Genomic DNA, 22,809 nt, shown 5'->3' with positions numbered 1-22,809 from the left:
CGATTTTAATAACAAAACACGTGGGACATTCATGAATATGGAAATAGACATATAAAGAATGATATCATAGCAATATTTTGCAAGTCACTACCCTTTTTTGCGACGATAGCTAAATAGCGTGCTTACCTGCGGTTATTTTTATAGAGCCGGCCCCTGAATATCAAATAGTTGAACTTTGTCCGCATACGTATAGCTGATTATTTATTCTGTGGAGGTGTGGCTTCAATAACGACTGCTAAATAGACACATTGACGTTTTTTTAGATATTATAGACGACCGAATTACTTGGGAACGTTTGATTTCTAATTGGATCGTTATTTGACGGGATTTTAAAGCCTTTGTGAGTCAACTTGTCGTGTTTTGTCACTTGATACCGTAATTAAATTTTAATTTAAAGAATAATCCAAAGAAAAAGTGTGTGGTTTACTGCGCACGTTAAATACTTTTGAGGTTTGAGGAGGAGGAGTTGCTTGCATGACTTCCTGTTTACTCTTTTATCTTTGTTTAACAGTTAATATGTCATGTGATTTTAATGTGTATTATAATAATTATAAATTTTCTTTGTAATTACGTCGTATTAAAAAATAGGAGATTATTAAGTTGCAACGAATAACGTTACATTATTATTTGTAACGATATAAAAATAACTATTATTTACAATGCTATCTGTAACGTTATATCAATAACGCTATATCTATAATTCTTCTTGCATCGTTATTTCTAACGTTATTTACGCTATTTTTCAAACTAAACGTCAACATTCAACAACGTCAAAGTTCAAATTCAAATGACATTTCACATTTCAACTTCAACACTCAACGACCAACGTCATTAACGTCGAAAATATCATCTCTTCAGGGCACAATAGCGTCGATCTTCAACGACTCGTCCACCCTGGGCCGCCGCTACGTGTTCGACATCCGGCGCACGTGCCGCGAGGTGCACGACCGCGCGCGCCGCGCCGCGCACCACCAGCAGCTGCACGTGCCGCGCGCGCGACGCCGCTCCGGGGGCAACACTGAACAGGTAACTTGCGAAGGTGGTAGAACCCTTTGTGGCTCGATTCCGGCACCACCGCCACACCTATTTCTACCTCATAATAGTAGTGTTAGGCGCTGCTGTGTTCCGGTTTGAAGGGTTTAGTAAGGGAGATATACTTTTCCGAGGCGTTCCAACTTAGTCCTCAGGGGTAGCGGCGCATCTGTGGCCGACCTCAGGTAGGAATATCTTATCCTATCTGGGGTTGATTACAGATGCCCATGGGCGGCAGTACTCACTTTACCATCAGGTGCACTGCATGTTCGTCTGCTACTCCTATATCATAAAAAATAAAAAAAGATAACTTTGAACCTAGCTATAAATTTGTAGAGTCCGCGCCAAACGTCTAGTCCGCTCTGAAGTTGTTGCGTGCAGGTGTATTCGGAGAGCCAATGCAATCGAACACAACTGTATGTACCCCCATAGCGACAGGTAGGCCACACTAATGCAGCTATGTATCCGTCAACCCGTGGCGAGCAGCAGGGGTGCCAAGGGGCTCCCGCGCTGTCTTCGACCCGCTAATATGTACAATTTGCTGATGTGATGCGACTCGTTTCTATATTCGGAACGAACTACAAGTTTGGCGCGGACTCTGCAAAATTCCCTTAGAATGTACTATTCTATCACCACTTTGGAAAATTTGTTTAAAGAAGAAGTCGTACATTCCAGCTCACTTCTTATGGGTTTGTGCATCTGACCGACCTTAAGTAGGATAGGTAGGAATCTAATCTTATCTGAGGTTGATTACAGATTTCTACTAGCAGTCACTGCTGCATGCTCACTTGCTACCTCTATGCTATTTCTAATAAAAATGTAGAACCGTCAGTTCACATGGTAAACATACCTCAGCTACCCCTATTACTAAGTGCGAATCACTTCCTTTAGTGGTTATGGAATATGGACGTCAGCTGACTGATATAAAAGCCATACTAGCTGACCCGGCAAACTTCGTACCGCCTCAAAATCTATTTATCAAATATATCAAGTATATGTAGCTTAGATAATGTAACTTACGAATGTTGAAAGAATTTTTAAAATCGGTCCAGTAGTTTTTGAGCCTATTCATTACAACCAAACAAACAAACAAAGTTTTCCTCTTTATAATATTAGTGTAGAAAATAGGAACATAAGCTTTAGGTAAAACCTCTGTTTTATATGAAGTTAATTTCAAATGTTCACAAGAAGAAACAGTGATCATTTACCATCACGTGTTTCTGCATGCTCTTTTGAAATTAAAATTATAAGTTTTAATGTTGGTTTTAATGGCTTAATCACTTAGTTTTATAGTTATGGAATTGAAGCTGTCTAGTTTTTTGGTAATAGTAAAATTAAGTGAATTATATTATATACACAAAAGGTAATTTGCATATTGACTTAAATTACCAACAATATTTTACTCCTTATGATAAGAATAAATTAAAAAAGTTTTTACATTACATCTAAAATTTCATAAATATAACACAGCACATGGTTACAAAAGTTATTTGGGTTATAGTGAAAAAGAATTAAAACCGTCTGTGATCCTGATAAACTTCATTTCTCAAAATTCAATGCAAAGCTTTGATGTTTGAAGATATAAATCTTAAAGGATACTTAACCTTACACAACGCGCAAAATGGCCCTTTTACGTATTAGACTTTTAGCCTTTCCAGTGACAATATAATAAACAAGTTAGTTTTACGAATTGCAGCAGTATTGGACCTGCATTAAATCTGGTTATTTTTTTTATAATATGGAGTAGTAGAAGAGCATACAGTCCATCTGATGGTAAATGGCTACTGCCGCCCAAGGACATCTGTAAACGACTCCAGACAGGAATAGATATTCGTACTGGAGATCAGCCTCATATGCGTCCCTATCACTGAGGACTAAGTTGGAACGCCTCGGAAAAATATGTCTCCCTTAACACACCTCTCAAACCAGAACACAACAGCGCTGGTTATATATTATATAGAAACTATAAAGCAGGGCACAGCCCAGCAGTGAGACATAGGATAGCAATCAGGGAAGTTCAAGTTAACTAACAATGTGTGTGTTTGTCCACAGTCCCGCTGGCGCTCGCGCTCGCGCAGCGGCGGCGCGCTGGCGTGCCGCGTGTGCATGGACGGCGCCATCGACACGCTGTTCCTGCCCTGCCGACACGTGCTCTGCTGCGCCGCCTGCGCGCCACGGTATGCACCATTATAACTTAGCGTAACACTACGTCTCGGCAAAAGGAGTACTGGATGCCCTCCGACCAGGTGGACTGATGACCTGAAGTGGACAGCGGGTAACCGCTGAATTCAGACGGCTCATGACAGGTCGGAGGGGCGCACGTTAGGGTAGGCCTATGTACAGCAATGGCCTCTTAAAGGCTGCTGGATGGATGGGTAGCACCACAACTTGGAGATGTGGATGCCAGCTGTAATTACATTTCTTAGTAGAAGCAACACATCTGTGATCGACTTCAGATAGAACCTCTATTGGAGTTGTTTGCAGATGTCCATGGGTGGCTGTGACTAGTTATAATCTCGCCAACTGTAGGTCCGTTTGCTACTTTAATCTCGTAAAAAATCTTCTCAACTGACAATCTCTATCAGGAATTTTAATTTAATTTGTTAATATTTTAAATTTTACATGGAGAGTTGTTATGAAAAAATTCATCCTCTCAAAAAATTGGAAACTAACAGAGAACTTCAAACTATTACTGCTTTAACAATGTAGGTATGGAAACAAATGTTTTTTTTGCCCATGGACTATAATAAACTCCTATTTGAAAAGAAATTTTAACTATCGAATCCCTGGATTGATAAAACTACATTTATTACAAACTATTATTAATAATAATTGACCCAAATAATAGAATTCTCCAAAATATTTACGATTCTGACTAATTATAAATACTTTAATTACAGATGTGAACGCTGTCCGCTGTGCCGCGGCGAGATCGAGAAGTTGATGCACATATTCCTGCCGCTGGAGTACCAGAGGAGCCCCGGCGTCATCATAAAATGACCGCCTGGCTCGCCCTCGTCCCTCCACGACGACGCACGGAAAACATTTGGGAAAACGTCACGATTTTCGAACGAAAATTCCAGTAGACGTAGTCGTTGACAGAGTCAACTCGCGGACGCGGCTCCGAGCTGCGAAGTCCGGAAACGGTGGCCTTATAGACGATTATTGTGTGTGTGATTGTCTAGTCAGAGCGGAACTGTTCGACTTGTGTTAAATGCATTTTACCGTATTCGTGTTCTGGAATAGAGTCTCTCTGCTCCCATTCCGACCACATTGTATTCATTAGGTTGATATCGATGGTACTTATAATGTATTTGTTTAACCCTAAAGTTATTACTTAAAGTGAACCCTTCGTTTTAGAAGGCCGTATTTTAATTCGTGTATGGATAATTGTGATAATGACTATTGTATGGTAATCTTGTTTATTTTGGTCAATGTATGCAAAATGTTTCAAATTTACCAAAAATGTGTCCGTATTTTTAATTGAACTTGCATTTTTTCTATTATTCTTCCTTAGGCTAAACTAACATTGTCAATGTTGATTACATAATATACCTAAGTTACATAAACGTAAGACCTGTGGTCTGTAAGTTATTTTTTGTAAAACACAAAAAAAATTAAGCGAAAAATTAAAAATTAGACTATCCAACATTTTGTCGTTTTATTTCTTATCCATATTCACATTATTGCTTACATAAGATATTTATCTATTATTTATCTATTACTAGATGACCCGGTGAACTTCGTACCACCTAATTATGAGTGACTATCTGTACCTCGTGGTTTCACTCGTGTAATTTATGTATTATGTCCATAAACAACTGGGAAATGGCCACAGGAGAACAGGAAAATAAAAAATACAATTAAATAAAATTCACTCTACCTCTCTGCACTCTGTTATTTTTTTACCGACTTCAAAAAGGAGGTGGTTATCAATTAGGCCGTATCTTTTTTTTATGTATGTACACGAATTACTCCGCCGTTAGTGTACCGATTTTAATAATTCTTTTTTTATTGTGTTATTTTTTATTGTAGATTCTAATGAAATTACAAAGTCAGTTCATCATTGACTATTTAAGGGTCTGATAATGTGGCTCGGAGACAAAATATGTAACTCCTCAACCGATGGGGATATTTGAGTTATGTTTGAAGATATTTAGTGTAAGTTCTAACGAAATTGCAAAGTCACTTCATCATTGACTATTTAAGGGTCTGATAATGTGGCTCGGAGACAAAATATGTAACTCCTCAACCGATGGGAATAATTGAGTCGTGTTTGAAGATATTTGGTGTAGGAGGTTCTAATGAAATTGCAAAGCCAGTTCATCATTGACTATTTAGTTAGGTTAGGTTGGAACACATAAGACAATATAAAACTAAGCGGGCAGGGCGCGGCAGCGCCCTGCGAGCGGGCGGTTCCAATCAATGTAAATTCAGACCTTACCTTAATTCATGATCACGTTTATACAATTTTATATTGTATTAATATAAATGTTATTATGTCATCACTAAAAAGGGTAAAAAAAAGTTTTAACAAAAAATACAACCGACTTCTATGTCACTACATAGTAAAAAATAATTCAAATAAATGTTGGTTTAGTACATATTTCTGAAGTCGGCGCTCTATATATTTCGTTCGAATTATTTTTTACTTTGTTTTGATCTAAAAAAAACAAACAGTGACTCAGATGCTTCATTATGTCTTATGATAATTTTCTTAGTGCTCCAAATTAACGGATATTAAATTAAAGTTCCATACCCGATTAAACGACCCTAAGGGTTGATTTTCCAAAAACGGTGAAAAATGTGTTCTATTATTTTGGACCAAAAAGCTAAATTCCAATTTTCATAGACTTTGCTTCAAAATCTGCCGACTTCTAAACGAAGTGTCTTCTAAAGCCAAATGCAAATTTTAAGTCTTTGCTTCCAAATTAACGGATTTTAAAATAAAATTCCAACCCCTACTTAACCATCTTAAGGGTTGATTTTGCAAATATCGTAAAATAGATATTTAATTACTTTCTATCGAAATCCCAAATACCAATTTTCATATAGATTTGCATCAAAACTGGGGGACTTTAATACAAACTTTCAACTCTTATTTATTCACGGAAACGCGGTCGAACAGGATAAAAAGTATCCTATGTCCGTCTCCTGGTTCTAAGCTACATCTCCACCAATTTTCAGTCAAATTGGTTCAGCCGTTGTTGAGTTATAAAATGCTTCACAAAAACGCGGTCGAACGGGATAAAAAGTATCCTATGTCCTTTTCCTGCTTCTAAGCTACCTCGCGATTAATTTTCAGTGAAATCGGTTCAGCCGTTCTTGAGTTATTAAATGACTTCACGGAAACGCGGTCGAACGGGATAAAAAGTATCCTATGTCCGTTTCCTGGTTCTAATCTACCTCTTTACCAATTTTCAGCTAAATCGGTTCAACCGTTCTTGAGTTATAAAATGACTTCAAGGAAACGCGGTCGAACGGGATAAAAAGTATCCTATGTCCGTCTCCTGGTTCTAAGCTACCTCTCCACCAAATTTCAGCCAACTCGGTTCAGTCATTCTTGAGTTATAAATGGTGTAACTAACACGACTTTCTTTTATATATATAGACTAGATGAGATACCATTCAGCTGTGAAATGTAATGAAATTAAGGAAGAGTGTTATTTTATTTACACAGCTTATCGATATAGCTAATTAAAATAATTATATATAAGTAAGTATATATGTTTTTTTTGTTAAAGGGATCACCAAACATTATGTAAAAAAGTAGTTTAGTGTTTGATAGAACGTTTTAGATGGAGTGACAGTAATTATTAAATAATGTTTTTGTATTTTACAAAAACTCATGATTGGCTTTATTTCATTATTTGCACTGTACATAAATACTATACTCTCGGAATAAATACATAGCACGCGTTATATAAAATGTGATAAAATTGCGGTACAGTGCCATCTATTGGTAAACTTTTAAAGAAGAGTCATTTATACTCTGTGATTTAGTGAAAAACAAATTAATAATTATAAGATACTTGAAAACACTTCTCAAAATTTTTAAAATTTGTTTTATTATATTGTTATCTAATGTGCAAAAATAATAAATCAATTTTCAAAATCACACTATATTGTTAATCGTTAACTGTTCAAATGTATTATCTGAACTTAAAAAAGAAAACGTATTGTCTATGCCCAATAAATAATGTTGCAAGATAAATATTTTTTGCCTTTGTATTTGTAGTAGGAGTCTATTAATAAAAGTGACTGATAATATTTTGTAACAATCTTTTTAAAGCAAATAATGAAACGACGCCCAGAAGTAAACTTTATATAGAAATTCAGGTTCCAAATTCATGAGTGCAAGTGAATATTTTTTTAAGTAGGATTGTAACATTTGTAATCGATGACTAAAGATTTAAAATTTATTCCAAAAAATGGGAAAATATAAAGTTGGATCTGGCAACATTCGACCGTTTTGCACGAACGCAAGATGGCTGCCAATTTATGTGAATGCAAGGACGAAGAAAAGTGATACCCGTTGTTAGGTGTTATATCGTTTATGTTGTGAATATTTAAGTTTCCGCGTGTATACCTTGTTCCTGTGTATGTGTTTTCGTGCAATCTGTTATGAGTTATCGATGGTTTTGAGGCCGTATGTGCAATATTGCGTTGGAAGGCAAATAAAATGTTCAGTGTTCAGTTGTGATTATTATTTATTCAGTGGCAGTCCTTTTTGGACTGGAATGATGCTTGTTGTTGGATGATACCGGTGATTTCACGTGAGTACAAATTTTATTGTGTATAGTATTGTGATTTGGGACCGTGTAGGATGGGTCCAAAGTTTCGTCAGAGGTGCTAACCTATTTGACTATATCGGGGGGTTCTGTGGCGTGGCTGGGGCTGGCGCCGGCTCGCCGGCCGAGCCTTGCAGCTGTTCGCTTCGCACGTTGTTAGGAAACGAATTTTTGTTCATCCGCTAAACCATTAATATTACCGATATTTCAACTTTACACAAGTTGCTCTCTTTGTCGTGAACTTTTACGATACAACTGCCAAACGCATAATGTCTTCGTAATTATGTGACATGTCATCAACAGATTGTATCGACAGCCTTACTTTTAACTTTGGAACAAAGTTTTAACGGTATTTATGTTTGTAAATAAACAAATTATCGTAGTATCTATTACTAATGTCTCAGTGGTGCAAGGTTGAGAGCCACTGGCGTTATGTAAGTTTTGTTTGGGAAATCATCGGAGATTTTTCTGGGTCAGCGATTACATTGTCCTACATGTGACTTTACTGTCAGATGTTCAAAAGTTCTTAAAACTTGCTGTCATAGTAGTTTGAGTGAATAATTTGTAAAAACTGTCAGCCTGATGGTTGTAACCTGAAAATAATTGAAAATGATATACTGTTAATTAATGTTTTAGGTTTCAAACGAATTTATGTTATCATATAATTTTCAGTGACATTTAATCACTTTTGTGTTCTTATGGTGGATTTCTCAAAGTTTGTGAAGTCTTTCATTATCTCTAAAGTATTCCAGTGAAATTCTGCTGATTTTCCACTTCTATTTGACTAGCAGACCACTCTGATCTCAAAAGTTATGCCTTTTTTCCAATTCATGTAATAGTGATCAAAACTTATATGTTGTTGCTCATATTTTTATTATTTGTAATATTCATATTTAGGAGGTCCTATTTAATTTGCTTCTTAATCTTTACTACTCTGGAACTTGAAAGCTGTAAATAAAATAATATAAATTAAATAATAAAAATTCAAAATATATTGTTTTAACTTTTTGGCAATCTGTTTAGAATTGCAATATTGTGTAGAGTCTTGTACTGAGCTAGAATGGAAAATCTCAATGTGAAAAATGGCCTTATAGATATAAGGTTCTACTGCACATGACTCATTGTTTTATTGCAAACTACCTCATTGAATGTAGGACAGTCATTCATAGTTGTAAAACTCTTCACAGTATAACCACAACCTTTACACTAATCTTGACACTTTAACCATCAGTTTAATTTATAACACAACCTTAAGATTAATCCTGATGGTTTTTCCAGTAGTTTAATCTAGAAAACATGGTAAAGTCACAATATACAGTGATATAATCCACAGGCAAACAGTACTAGGCTTGTTCAATCAATCACACAGCCACCAAATTTATAACTTTCCGAGATAAATGCTTGTAAACACACATTTATCACAGTTCCAAGCAAACATGATAGCCACCGTTTGGTTATTTACTCGATAATTCACTTTATCTTAATGTAATATGGTTGTGATATTTAATATTATTCTCAGAAGTGTATTATTTATATAATAAGTAGTATCATAGATATCTCAGAGTAATACAGTAGGTACTTTGTAACTTGTTTAGTCATTTATCATATATTAACAAAAAGTATGATGAATGTGAGAATCATTTGTATTGAAGGATTAAAAATATATTAGATTCTTTGTCTTAAGTGATTTCTTCATCAAAATATTATTCATGAATGTAGGTAGGAATAGTATAGTTTAACGTAACATTTTAAAATGTATAAATTCTTGTAAATAGTAACTGATATCTTGAAGTGAGATTGAAATTCCACCTGTAACAAGGCATTATTGCTGTTTAATACTTGTATTTACTAAAAAAATTGAGTCTTCTCAAAATGTCACTAACTAATTCCTAAAAATGTTCTCGAAAGACCACATCATATTTAGGGGCCAGAGCGGCTCATTTTAAATTATCACTTATGTATTTAAAGATGATATTAAACCATTGTTCAATATATTAGTTGCATGAGCAGGGATTTTGCAAATATAAACCATGAGTAACATAATGTCATAACTTCCACCATACACATGCTTACACCATGTACACCATACTAGACATTCCTGTGTTATGGCTGCACTGGACACTCAAAACCATGACTAAATTGGTGGTATGTTCCGTTTAAAGTAAATCAATCTTAACCTACATTCAATTAATTTACATTCCAATGACGAATAAATGAGTTTTTGTAAAAGTAACAGTAAAGTTTTATTGCAAAATATCAAAATTATACATTTGCAACATGGAAAGCATTTTATTTAATACACTCAAAGCATTTTATTGTTATTAGCAATGATCGTAAAAAAAATAATGGTTTTAACATAAAACTGCCATTAATGTTGTTATGAGATCTGCATTTACAGGGAAAGGAATCATTTATACATTGTTGATGTTATGTTTTTGTTGTTGTTATGTTTGCAAGAAACTTCTTGGGAGACAGATTAATTTACTGTATTGAAATTTTATAGCTTTATTTATTCACAATCCAATCTGCGTGGAGGAGAGATCACTATACGCGCATAATCAACGCGCAGAGGGTTCCGAATTCGATTCCTGGCCAGACAGATGTCTGGATGACGAATTCAGATATCTGCTTTGAGTCGAGCTGTTTCTGTATTCGTCTATGTGTGTGTTCATGGCATTCATATTTTGAGTTTTAATTAATGTTTTTATCCACTTCTGTATTAGGTATTTGTAAGGCGCGCGTAACCGCGAAAAATCAGTATACGTATTTGGACTTTGGATCCAGAAAGAGTATTTAATATCATTATCATCTACTGTCAGGGTACCAACTTAATAAAAGCGTAGTAATAAAATTTAAAAGCTTAGTGTACTAGTATGTAGAACTAAATACTGATTATTAAGGTAAAGTGTTTGAAAAATCGTCCAAATATAGGCGGATGGAAGCGTGTAAATTAAATGATTTCTTCAATAACCTAATGAGTAATGACACATTACTATATTGTTTAGTAATAAACAATCGACTGATTTCCCTCGTATCAATGGATCGGTCATACAATGCGCGCCGTGTAGGCATATTGTATTTCATACGCAAGTAATTAAACCGCACAGTATTACTATGCAAAACGCGAAAGTTGCGTACATTTTTTGTGTGTTAGTCACCGCTATTGTGCCATTTACATAAAAATCGTGCTTCATAACTATGTAGTGTTTGTAGTCTTGTGACGTCACATTTATTCTTATATACTAATAAAATGTCGTGATGGCTTAGTGTTTAGAAACTCGGTCTCTCAATCGGATGGTTAGGTTAGTAATCCGTATATGACCGTAATAGAAATTTATTATCAGTCGTCCAAACGATGAAGTAATCATCGCGTGGAAACCTATACGCCTGCGGGTAATTAAAGGTGTGTGAAGTCTACCAATCCGCACTTGGCCAACATGATGGACTATAGCCTTTTCTTCACTCTTTCGCTCTAAGCGGAGTCTCGTGTTCAACAGTGGGTGGATGACGAATATAAAGCCGAAAAGGTTGTTTATTTTGTTTGAACGCGCAGTTCTCCGACGACGACGGTTATTTATTGAGGAATGTTTAAGGATATAATTAATTAAAAAGTCAGTAATCAGGAACTGGACTCTTGCTTGACCTTTCTTTATAGCGGGCAAAAAGAAAAGCATAATGTAATAAAACGTTTTTTTTTATATAAAAGTAACAAACGAGCATGGTAAGGGGTTAGTTCCGCCCAAGTAATCTCTTATCGACCCCATATAAGATACGAGTCGTACCTAGGATCAGCCACAAATGCCGTACTACCTCTCAGTGGTATGACTAGGATAACACACACAACAAACGGCAGCCCTGAACAGTGCTGTTATTAGGCAGAAAAAGGAGTGGTGGTGCCTCCGGAATTGTACGAGAAAGGGTACTACTGAACATACTTCCTTCGATGTTTACGTAAACGTGCGATAGAACAAAATATATTTTTTAATCACAAGCCCGTTTTATAGATGCAGGTTTCATAATGTCGGCAATTACAACTCCATTATTATAAAATAAAATATGTAGCCCAGTCCTACAGCAGTTAAATATACGAGACGAATCTAAAAACGTTTTCGGTTTGAAGTCCGTGGAAAAAGATCTCGTCGTTAGCAAGCATTAGAGTAATATTTGCGTAGCGTCCTCGCTAGGGATGCGATCAAGGGAAAATGACCATCGATAAAAATATAATATAAATATTTATATCGAATATCTTAAGCTTTTGGTTTACCGGTATATCTAAATACAATTATTTCATTTCGTATATTCAAGAAGGATTGCCTTTTTTCCGTTGAAAAAGTTCACTTTTGACCTTACGTTTTTCTAACTTACAATGTTAATATTTCATAATTCCTATTTATTTACATATATTTCGATGTTATACTTTTCTATCGATATGATAATAATGTACGATACATGATCGGCTAATGATCTCTTCTACGATGTAAATAATGCTATATTTTTGATGTGATATTACTTATCGAAATTTCGATACATCGTCCCATCTCTACTTCCCGCTCGCAGCTTCAAATATTTGCACAGTACGTCAGTTTTCATAGCGTTCGTGGAGGCCTCGCGTTTTAATATGATTGGATGACAGCTGTGTCTGAGTTTTTCGTCTGTGTTTACTGTTTCCTTATTGTAAACGCTTTTTGGTTGAATACTTGCGCTTGTGTACAATTTACGTGCGTATACAATGTATGTATGGGTATGTGTGTGTTTATGTTGTTTCACTGGAGTGTCTGGGTATAATGTAAACTTCTTAACGGGATTAGAAATTCTAGGGAATTTGTATTGTCTCGTACAGTGTTGGTAAACCAATTTATGTAAACTTAATGAATGTAACATATTATTTAAGCTAACAGTTATGTTAAATAATACGATATCAACATTGAAACGAATCTGCGTTGTCTATTTAGATAACACTTTGATGTAGAGACGACGTCGCAAGGAATAGTATAGGCATTCGTTTTGCTGAGAATATATTCCTAAATCGAAAATTTGATAACGTTGATATAAATCACATTGTTTTTTTTATGTAGACGTATGGACTAATTTGGAAAGTTTACTAAAACCTACTACCTCTAATGGTTTTTTAATGTTCTACGCGTGTCGGCAGTCACGCTAGTCTACAAAATGTCTACATACCCTTCAAATCAAACTGTCTCTAATATTTCTGCTATAAGGTAAAAATATAATATCAACATTTACTTGGAACTCTGCCTGAGTTCCAAGTAAATGTGTCCTGCACCCTATTATATAATTATTACCACTTAAACTACTATAAAAAGCAGTTATAGCCTAGTGGTTGAAACTCGGCCTCTTAATCGAGAGGTCACAGTTTCAAATGCCTGGCACGCATGTCTGAATTTGCAAAAGTATTTGGGCATTACAAATTTATTATAACTTTTACGGCGAAGGAAAACTGCACCAAGAGATTTATAAAAATACCTCAAAGATATGTGAATTCTACCAATAAGCACTTGGGCAGCGCGATGTATTGGCCTATTCCTTTTCATACTGAGAATAGACCCGTACCCAGCTGTGGACAGTATTGGGTTGACGACGAACTATTATCCCCGTGGACCTCATTACCTACAAGGAGAATAGGAACTACGCACGTGTCCAGATTTCAATAAGTTAAAATTCATTAATGTTTAGTACCAAAATTCCTTTGGTATTAACATAATAATCCTGCTCGCTTATGTTTATTCAATAAACTTCAACAAAGCACAAATAATTTTGTAGGTCACAACTAACGAGGCTTTTCCCGTGACTTCGTTCACGTGGGCTCGAGAATTTCATTATAATTTTGTGGTATACAATTTTTTCTTTCATGGCTTTCATACCGTACTTCTTATTTGCTGTCACAACTATAGTGTATAAAAGTGTGTTGACAGAACAAAGTTACAGTAAAAATTATATTGCCTAGAACTAATTTACAGGTAGTATCGGTTATGATGTTGTATTTTTTTGGCTACCTATTACAATGAAAATACTTGAAAAACCATAATATATGGGAAGCATGTATTGAAAAAAGAAGGAAATTCGCTATCGTAGGAAGATAAAATAGCAGAGTTTCGATATTACACTTGCAACTTGTAATGATAGTTTTTGTATTTCAAAAATAAAAAGTATCATTTGAATCCGTAAAATATTTTTTGTCCGTTAATGATTTAATCTAATATGTAAATTCTTCGTACACTATCATGCATCACATGTGTATTCATTTAATTTTATACTCTGTGATCTTGACAAAAGTAGGGGAGGTTTGTCATCAAAGGAATGGCAACCCTAAATTATGTTTAAAAGCGCCACGTGTTCACAAAAAGGAATTAATTATGCCTCATACCTTTACACCTGTGCTGGGCACCTGGGGTGTCATTTGTATGTAATCTTTTATTGAATTTGACCCTTTCGAAGGGCGACTGTGAGGCGGTTATTAAAATTTCAAAAGGGTTGTCATAAAAGCAACCTATTAAACGGTATCTATACCCAAAGCGACATATGGGTTCTCTTGTTGTGGGCGATACACGCACTAACAAACTTAAACAGAAATATTTATTCCTTATTTAAATATCTAGGTACCTACCCGGATATCGAACTCGGAACATTCTATGTGTAAGATCGCTGTAATGATCGCTGTGCTTCGCCGATTGTTATTTAATTAATGTATTGGTATGTAAATGTATAGAATACAATTGTGAATAACCTATTGGTATATGCGACATCCACTTAAGATTGGTGATTACCAAGGAACATTTAAATTTTTGGACAAATATGGGTAGGAGAAGACCGTTGCTGTCAGCAATAAGCACTGTAGGATAGGAACCCAGTAATCTGAGCGTTTTTGAAAATGTTCTCAAACGTGTGAGGCTTTTTACCTCTTATAAGTTTGAACCACGTTTTTAACAGACTATTTCAAAATTTTACACAGGTATAAATAACGGATGTCAGTACACGATTTTAATAATTTTGTCCCATTGTCCCTATCCGTATTTAACTTAACGATTAACGATTTTCCTTGTGCGATTTGAGCGTGGATTTTAGTTTTTTAACTATAATATTATGTTAAATCTAATAACCCATCGAATTCTGAAAAAAGCACCGTACCCAGTAAAAATAATACAAGTGTCGAATAGATAACCTCTCTTTGGGAAGTCGGTTAAAAACATTTTTCTTCAAGACAGCTACACGTTTACCTTACGTGCTTAAGGAAACAATACCTACTAAGTTCTTAAGAATACTTTAAAACTTAAGTCGACGCTTAAAAATTGGTTTATTATCACAACTGCGCACTATTCTTTGCTATATTTAACCTGTATTGTGCTCCAATACTCAGCTGTAGAAGTTGGCTAGAGTGGTGTCGACGACTCGTGGATTAAGTCTAACTCCATAACGCACCTGTGCACCTTTTGTTAATTAGATCGCAGCTGTTCCGTAGTTCAATGCCCTTTGAAAGAATTCATGGAAATGTACGTAGTGTGGACTGGGTGGAACTTTTTACTAAAGGTGATAGTACGTTTGTGTTTCGGCTGTTGGGTCATCATAGTCAAACGTACATCTGTCTTGTAATCGCAGTGCCAACAGCGATGCGCGAGGTAGCTAAGCTATGGATGTGTGTTAAACAAACAATGTAGTTTTCTTAATTTGCTTCATTGAATGAAAATCAAGCAATCCTCATGTTGACAGATTTGACACACGCCGTAGCTTAGGTATAACCTATAGTAGCATATCTCTCGTAGAAAATCACACTTAAGAGTAGCTGGTTTTTGGTTTGTAGGCTATAGGAAGACAGGCGCAAGGTGTTCTAATATAATCCTCAGGTTAATACTGCATTTGATGCCGACTGAATATAACTACTCCTCGAAAACTTTTTAGAACTGACTACAGAAGTCCACGGGTGGTAGTATCTTATCATCAGGTAGACGGCGCGATCATCGTTTGCTAGTTCATATTACTTCATATGCTGTTTCATAAAAATAAACCTTATGTGCGTCGCTCATTAAGGATACTTTATTGTTTTTAACAAATAAATTCGTTACTAATGATGCCTACTTCTAACAAGCACTAAAATATTTGTTACTATCAGAAATGGAACCCGGAAGAGGGTAGAAGCTGACTCATCAGTAATTTTGTACGCTTAAATGTCTCCCAAGTTTTTCCTTAATTCCAAAAATGTTTCCAATTTAATAATGTTGGAAATATATTCAACGAAGCGAATATAATTGGACCATGCGTCATATTCTTGGAAACCCTTATAAGAGCCACTTTGGCCTTGTCCGAAGTACGTTAATTTATTAAATCAGCACGGATTATTCAACCTAGCAAGCGCTTCACAAGTTAAATCAGAAATTCTCGAGAATAAATATTAAATGAAGTCCTATTTCGGCGTTTTCATTAAAAATAAAGGCGTAGGACGTTTGTAGATAATGCAAGTTGTAATTAAAATAACCTAATTGAAAATTAGGGGACCTGCAAATTAGGAAGGCAAAGTTACTACGGTCTCCAAACATAACCAAAACGGCCCGCTGTCATAGACATACCTTATTCAGTAAAATCGTACAAAATAAATAGGTAATCACTTTTTACAATTTGACTACCAATTTAAACTATATTTAAAAAACCTCAGTTACTGAGATAATCTGTTAAAGAAGTATCTCAAAATTACAGCATATTCGTATGATACATCGTCTTAGGACTTAGTGGAAGGGGGGTGTGGTTCTTTTTTTAAAGTTTAGTTTGGATTACTTTAAATACATTCGAGTGTAATTCGAATGTATTAGCAACATGACTATGCTTTATGATTGTATACTTAGATACAAAAAAGGAGTAGGTGTATTTGATACATAATCGGCTCTGCATAATACTGGTCAATGGTACTAAAGATTAAGTTCAAATGTCTCGTGTCACTCACGTCAATCAAAATCTAAATTGGAAAATCAACATGACATGTTATATTGATTAAATTATGAACGACCCCATTATATAAATTAGGCCGTCAAGTCTATACGCGCAACTTCATACAAACGTAGTATCATTTGAGCAATTTGGCATATTACATACAATAATGATGCCATAAAAAGTTACAAGTCATGTTCAAATTTCCCTTTTTTCCGAGTCAGCGTTATTCAAACCCATGGTCCGCTCGTGTAGACTTTGATGGATCTGCGAAAAATTGGCAGCAAAAAAGGTAATTCTGTTTATTATGAGACGAGATTTCGCTTTAGTAGCCCAAAAACGTGGGCTTCTTACTTTGTATTTGTATTTTAATATTCATCACACGAAGCATAAAGTGACTGAAGCAGTGATCGCTTAGTGGTTGAAACACAATCGGAGGTTCGGACCTCAAGTTCAAACCTCAGATTTATTCTGCTTATGTATGTAAAACGTATGTACGTGCGTATTAGAAATTAACATTCACTTAATCAGTGAAGGAAAGTTATGAGTACAATTACACGTCTAAGAGCCCTTTATAAAGGTCTCAAATGTGTATGTAGTCTACTAAATCGCATAGTAATGGGTTGATCATGAATCATAAGATAAGGCAGACGGGCTACCTGATAGTAAGCAGGCACCGTCGCCCATGTGCATCTGTAACCCCAGAATCCCCAATACGTTTTAAGTTTAATCTATCTAAAATAAAATTTCCGACGTTATAAATCGAATGTACCACTTTGAGGCCGTTGCTAACCGGATAGGGTGACATTCTACAATCAATATGCTATTCTGCGATCTACTGCAAGTCTAATGGATATATAGGTTCAAGTAGGAGATACAGCCAGCGCTGTATACGGGAAATGTGCCCGATTCATCAACAGCCGACACTGACGGATGACGCCGCGGCACCAGGAATGTTGGGCCATTGTTTAAGCGTATTATGTATTTCTATTGCAAAAAAAATACTTGCAAAATATATTCCATATTCGATGTTTCTTTTCGGCTTGTGAAGTTGGATGTATGTTTTGTGCGTTGAAATTAATTACAAATGTGATGTATACAATTTGAATCGTAATATTTAAGTAGTTTCCATTCAATTTAAATGTTACCGAACCAATGAGACTATGTTATTTAAAGATTAATATGACATTTAAGATGCAATACATCATATTGATATACGTTAGTACGGTACAGTGTAATAGGGACGAATCCTATATATCAACCGGCGACGTTGATCGATGGCGAATGGTGTCGCGTTGTGGCTGGAGCGGGTTGTATAGCGGGTAGAGCGATCAGGCCATTACTGTACTACTGTTAAGCGCTGGTATCCTGGTAACCATCCGATATTTGATACGCAAGTAGTTCCGTGTTCGATCCCCGGCGAGGCAGAAGTTCTAATTTTGATTTTGTTCTGAGTCTGGGTGTTACCCCCGGTAAGTCTACATGATAACTTTACGTTTGTTTTGAACCTGGATTTCTCTGTTATCTTTATGTGTGTCTATTGCGCCCACGCTATGAAATCCTTCTGTCGGAATATCTATGCCCAAAGTGATATCTACATCACTACAGATGGGTTGGTAAACTTGACAAACTTTTGAGAATTTGTAGTTAAGAAGAAACTTTTCCTTCACCCTTAAAATAAGTGTGATTTGTCATCTTTATTCGCACATCTCAAAAATCAAGATGACGTATCGGAAACTAAGACGTGGTTTTCCAAAATTATACTACTTTCCGTTAATTTTCAACCCGAATCTCCTGCGTAGAAATCGATACCACTGAGCTATCACTATGTATACCTTTTTATTGCTTGCTTTTTATTTTTTCATATCTATCTGTCATGTCATTAGATAAGTGCTTAACTCTGTTGGTATTGGCATTCAGATAAGCGGAGTAACGACGGATGCAATCCATATTTTATTGAGTCGCTGCTAGGGTAGTTATTTATTTTCCGGTTAGTTATTTTTTATCTTTGGTCATTTATAACTTTCCATTTAGCATTGTCAAAGTGCGTAGATGAAACTAAGAACTAAGTTTTTTTTTTTATAATATAGAATAAGTAAAAGAGCATGCAATCCACTTGGTGATACGTGGCTGTTGTCGAATTGACATTTGTAGTCTATCCTAGATAGCATTTGAGTCGTACCTGAAGTCGGCCACAAATGCTTATCCCGCTGTAGTTGTTGTTAGTCACTCTGAGGAATAAGTTGTTATAATGTATATATTTTGTACCATCTTAAGTTCTCTTACTGTGCGAGGGGACCTGTGCCCAGTGAGGCAGTAATGGATTATTGCAAGATAGCTCAATATTTACAACGTTTAGTAGGTTTGTAAGTTTTGAGAGATCATGTTGGAATGCCTTCTTGTCTGCCCGACCTCACCCTCAAACCCAAACACCAAAAGCGCTGCAAAGAGCTTGTTATGAAACAGAAATAGGTGTCTGCGGTGCCGTTGCATTCGAAACACGAACGGTTCTATACTTTTTATAAAACTGAGGCAACGCAATTCTATTCTTAGGTTTAGATACAAAAAAGATCTTAACACGCGAATGCTTTGTGATCGGTTATTAAGCAAAAATATATAATATTTTTTATTTGATTTCGTGGCCACCACCTAATCTATGTAACCGGTTTATCAAAAGTTCATTCATGCAGCTTACGCTTCGAGACGGTCGCGGATTACAGCCCATTTATAACATGCGGATTAAGGTCCGTTTATACTGAAGCTCATCTGCGCGAGAATCAGGTCACTTTAAATAATGAAATTGTAGTAGGGACGTCATATGTTTGGAGGCAGTGATAGCCTAGTGGTTTAAACTCTGTCTTTTATCTCAATCCAAGGATCGGGCACGGATCCTAGATTTGACTTTTCAAAGTTATGTGCGCATTAGAATTAATTATCACTTTAACAGTTTTGAATAATATGAGTTTTCTTAAACTTGCATGCTTGAGAGATTTTAAATAAAATTTATTTATTTATATGAAGTCCACTGCACTTTACTTACGTGCATGAGGTCCATCACGTTGGCCAAGTAGCGTAACCCTTATCATTTTGAGAGAATTCTGTGTTCCGTACCCAGAATGGTAATAATGGTTTGACGAAAATGATTCGACTTGTCTTACAGTTTACATTGTGAGAAGTTTTAAGGGGTCTCAACGGGTTCAACAAAATGTATGCTGTCCATCGACAAGTGCTGGTTGTAGCTAAATTTGAATTGTTTTGATTTTGTTAAAGGTCCCTTTCTTTTCATAGAATGCCGTTTGAAACTTTGAACATTCAAAATTTACTCGCTGATTTATTGAGATCATCAGTCTTTTCGTTTCTTTACGAGGGGGAAACCTTCAAAAGGTACCCTATTCCGTGGGAGCGACAAGGAGTCATGTGGGATTCTTACAGCAGTAAATCCCCCCCGGTGGCCATCCTCGGCGCTGCGTTGAGGACTCCGGGATCTCGAAGAAACGCAACCGGGCTCCTCTATGCACGTTTTCCTGAAATCATCAGTCTACCTACTCCAATCTCTCTATAATCTTATCTTCAAGTTCCTCTTCTATCACCAGGAAACAATATAACACAACATTGCCAAATTACGACATATGTAGGTAATTTATATACGTATAAATAACATAAATGGCATTCGACATACAGACAGACAGCGTTTCCGTCCTCGATTAATTATGTACATTCGAATGTATGTCAAATGCAAATATTAGCATATTGATATGTCATACGTTTTTAATTATCAATTAATTGGTGATCCGTGTTTAATGCGAAACGAATGTTTTGAGTTTGTTTTTTATCGGTTTAATTTGATTTCGGTAATAGTTGCACAACTACATTATATGCAATGTTATATAGATGAGGTGTGTTGCAATTTGTAGTTTTAAATGAGGGTTTTCACATCTATTTACCTTCACCAATTTTTTTTAGATTTCATCTACCTACGTTACTCTTATTTATACGAGTAAGTAATGTTGTATGATATTTTGTCACCTACGTTATAAATATGTATATGTATACAAGCTGACCCGGCAAACGTTGTTTTTTTTTTATAATATAAGACTAGCAGACGAGCATGCAGTCCACCTGATGGTACAACTGAACAACTGAACAACCCTTATCACTTAGGGGTATGAAAAATAGATAGTAGTGGTTCTGTAGTAGCAGTAGGTCTGTACTGAATACGCATATAAAATTTAGTGAAAATCGATAAAGCCGTCGTTATGTGCATGTTTAGTCAGTATGTATAAATAATTATAGTTCAAAAAACTAAAAAACACGTGGACGTATAATTGTGGAAAAAGTGTGGGGTGCTTTTCGAACCAGATAAATGGAGCACCCCACACTTTTTCCACAATTATACTATTTACTGTTCCTTAATTGATTCTTAGATTGAAAATTATTTTCTACTTTTTAGTTGATTTTATCATAAAAGCGTGTTTTTTAGTTTTTTGAACTATAATTATTTATTAATTTTTAGTATTTCTCGTTATAGCGACCACATTATTCATCGTTTGTAAAAAAATCAAGTGTCTATCTAGTACGATTTAAGAGATAAAGCCCAACGACAGACGAACAGACCGCAGAGGGTTTCGTTTTAACCTTTGAGTACGGAATCCTAAAAATCATTCTACAAGAGCGCATTATAGATATGTTTCAGAACATTTGAGTTATAGGGAAATAACATTATTATTTTCTAAACTAAAAATCACGATATAAAAGTTACGCCTATTGAAACTAAATAGCAATAATTATTATTTGCAATCTAAAGTTGCGATGAACTTTGCTGAAGGTGTTTGAAAAATCTCGCCTCGAAAATCGTTAATCCAGAGGATGTTGATAAGGACAATGGTACAAAACTATTAATGTTTAAAATATTGAATTGTCATCGGTCCTTAATAAGTATGCCAAATTTCGAGTTAATCCGACGTTTTGAAGGGGGTTAAAATCATGTTCAAAGATTCCGTTACATACTAACATACCAACATACCAACATACATACGTCTGAAGCTAATAAAAGCGTGTTAAATAACGGGTCAGAATGTTTAAAATATTGAATTGTCATCGGTCCTTAATAAGTATGCCAAATTTCAAGTTAATCCGACGTTTTGAAGGGGGTTAAAATCATGTTCAAAGATTCCGTTACATACTAACATACCAACATACCAACATACATATGTCTGAAGCTAATAAAAGCGTATTAAAATGTCATTCTTTGCAAATTGTCATGCTTCTAAACTGGACGGCTGCTGGGTTGGGGCTGTGTTCTTTGAAGCCTAACATAAATGCCTTGCCACTATTTATTTAGGACTAACTTGGAACACCTCATATAAGTACATTAAAAGAACCAAGGCAAGTGTGATAATAACTAAATCATAATTTAGTAGAGTTACTAGGGTTTTGTTTTTTGTCTGATTCGACATTTTTAATACTGGCATCCACATATTTCTACTAGAATGCTCGTTTTTCATTATAAACTGTAACATTAGTCTAGATAAAACCTAATATATCTTCATGATATATACTTCCTTTGACATAATTTACGAAGACCCTTTGATTACCTGTGAAAGCGAAAAAAATAATTAAACCACATTAATTAATGATTATTCAACGCTAACAATGTTTTTATCTATATTTGTGGAAATTGTTATCGGAGCGAGGCTTTGTGTTAAAAAGAAATGGTGGAACCGCACCTGCCGGTCATTTGCGGGATAAAGATGTTTTTATGGGGGGCAATTGTGGCGAATTGCCTTATTGCGTATCGTAGAATTTGTTTTATTATCTGTAATAATGCATTTTTTATATCCACTGTTAGCACGAGGGTTGCGTGTCCGTTTCTAGGTAGTGTCTCGTCGTTGTAGTTTTGTTTTGTAGAGACAAGGTATAACATGGACGTCTTTAATTATGTCTGCATAGGATTGCAGTCAAAACAAATGCCGGTCGCTGTTTGCAGTCGTACCTGAGGTACTTCACAAATGCGTCGTTTTTTATGTCTTTTCCGTATCACGCTTTGCTTAAG

The 22,809-nt window shown here is 35.6% G+C and overlaps 2 protein-coding genes across 2 annotated transcripts in view; both read left to right on the top strand.

Moving 5' to 3' along the window:
- Positions 1-4,683, top strand: part of dnr1 (E3 ubiquitin-protein ligase defense repressor 1) — a 45,109-nt gene extending 40,426 nt beyond the window's left edge. The window contains exons 4-6 of the mRNA XM_073091857.1: positions 859-1,026; positions 3,085-3,209; positions 3,933-4,683. Coding sequence (XP_072947958.1) covers positions 859-1,026; positions 3,085-3,209; positions 3,933-4,032 — 393 coding nt within the window. The 3' untranslated portion in view covers positions 4,033-4,683. The remainder of the gene's footprint in view (positions 1-858; positions 1,027-3,084; positions 3,210-3,932) is intronic.
- Positions 4,684-7,495: 2,812 nt separating this feature from the next.
- Positions 7,496-22,809, top strand: part of px (MAP7 domain-containing protein plexus) — a 147,465-nt gene continuing 132,151 nt past the window's right edge. Inside the window, exon 1 of the mRNA XM_073091811.1 lies at positions 7,496-7,808. The gene's annotated coding sequence lies outside the window, so the exon portion shown is untranslated. The remainder of the gene's footprint in view (positions 7,809-22,809) is intronic.

Source organism: Epargyreus clarus, unplaced genomic scaffold, assembly GCF_041222505.1.
Source record: "Epargyreus clarus isolate Ecla_fem2 unplaced genomic scaffold, WU_Ecla_fem_2.2 ptg000035l, whole genome shotgun sequence".
In the NCBI taxonomy this organism is placed as follows: Eukaryota; Metazoa; Arthropoda; class Insecta; order Lepidoptera; family Hesperiidae; genus Epargyreus; species Epargyreus clarus.
Note: the sequence above shows the minus strand (reverse complement) of the source record. Positions and strands in the feature narration are given on the sequence as shown.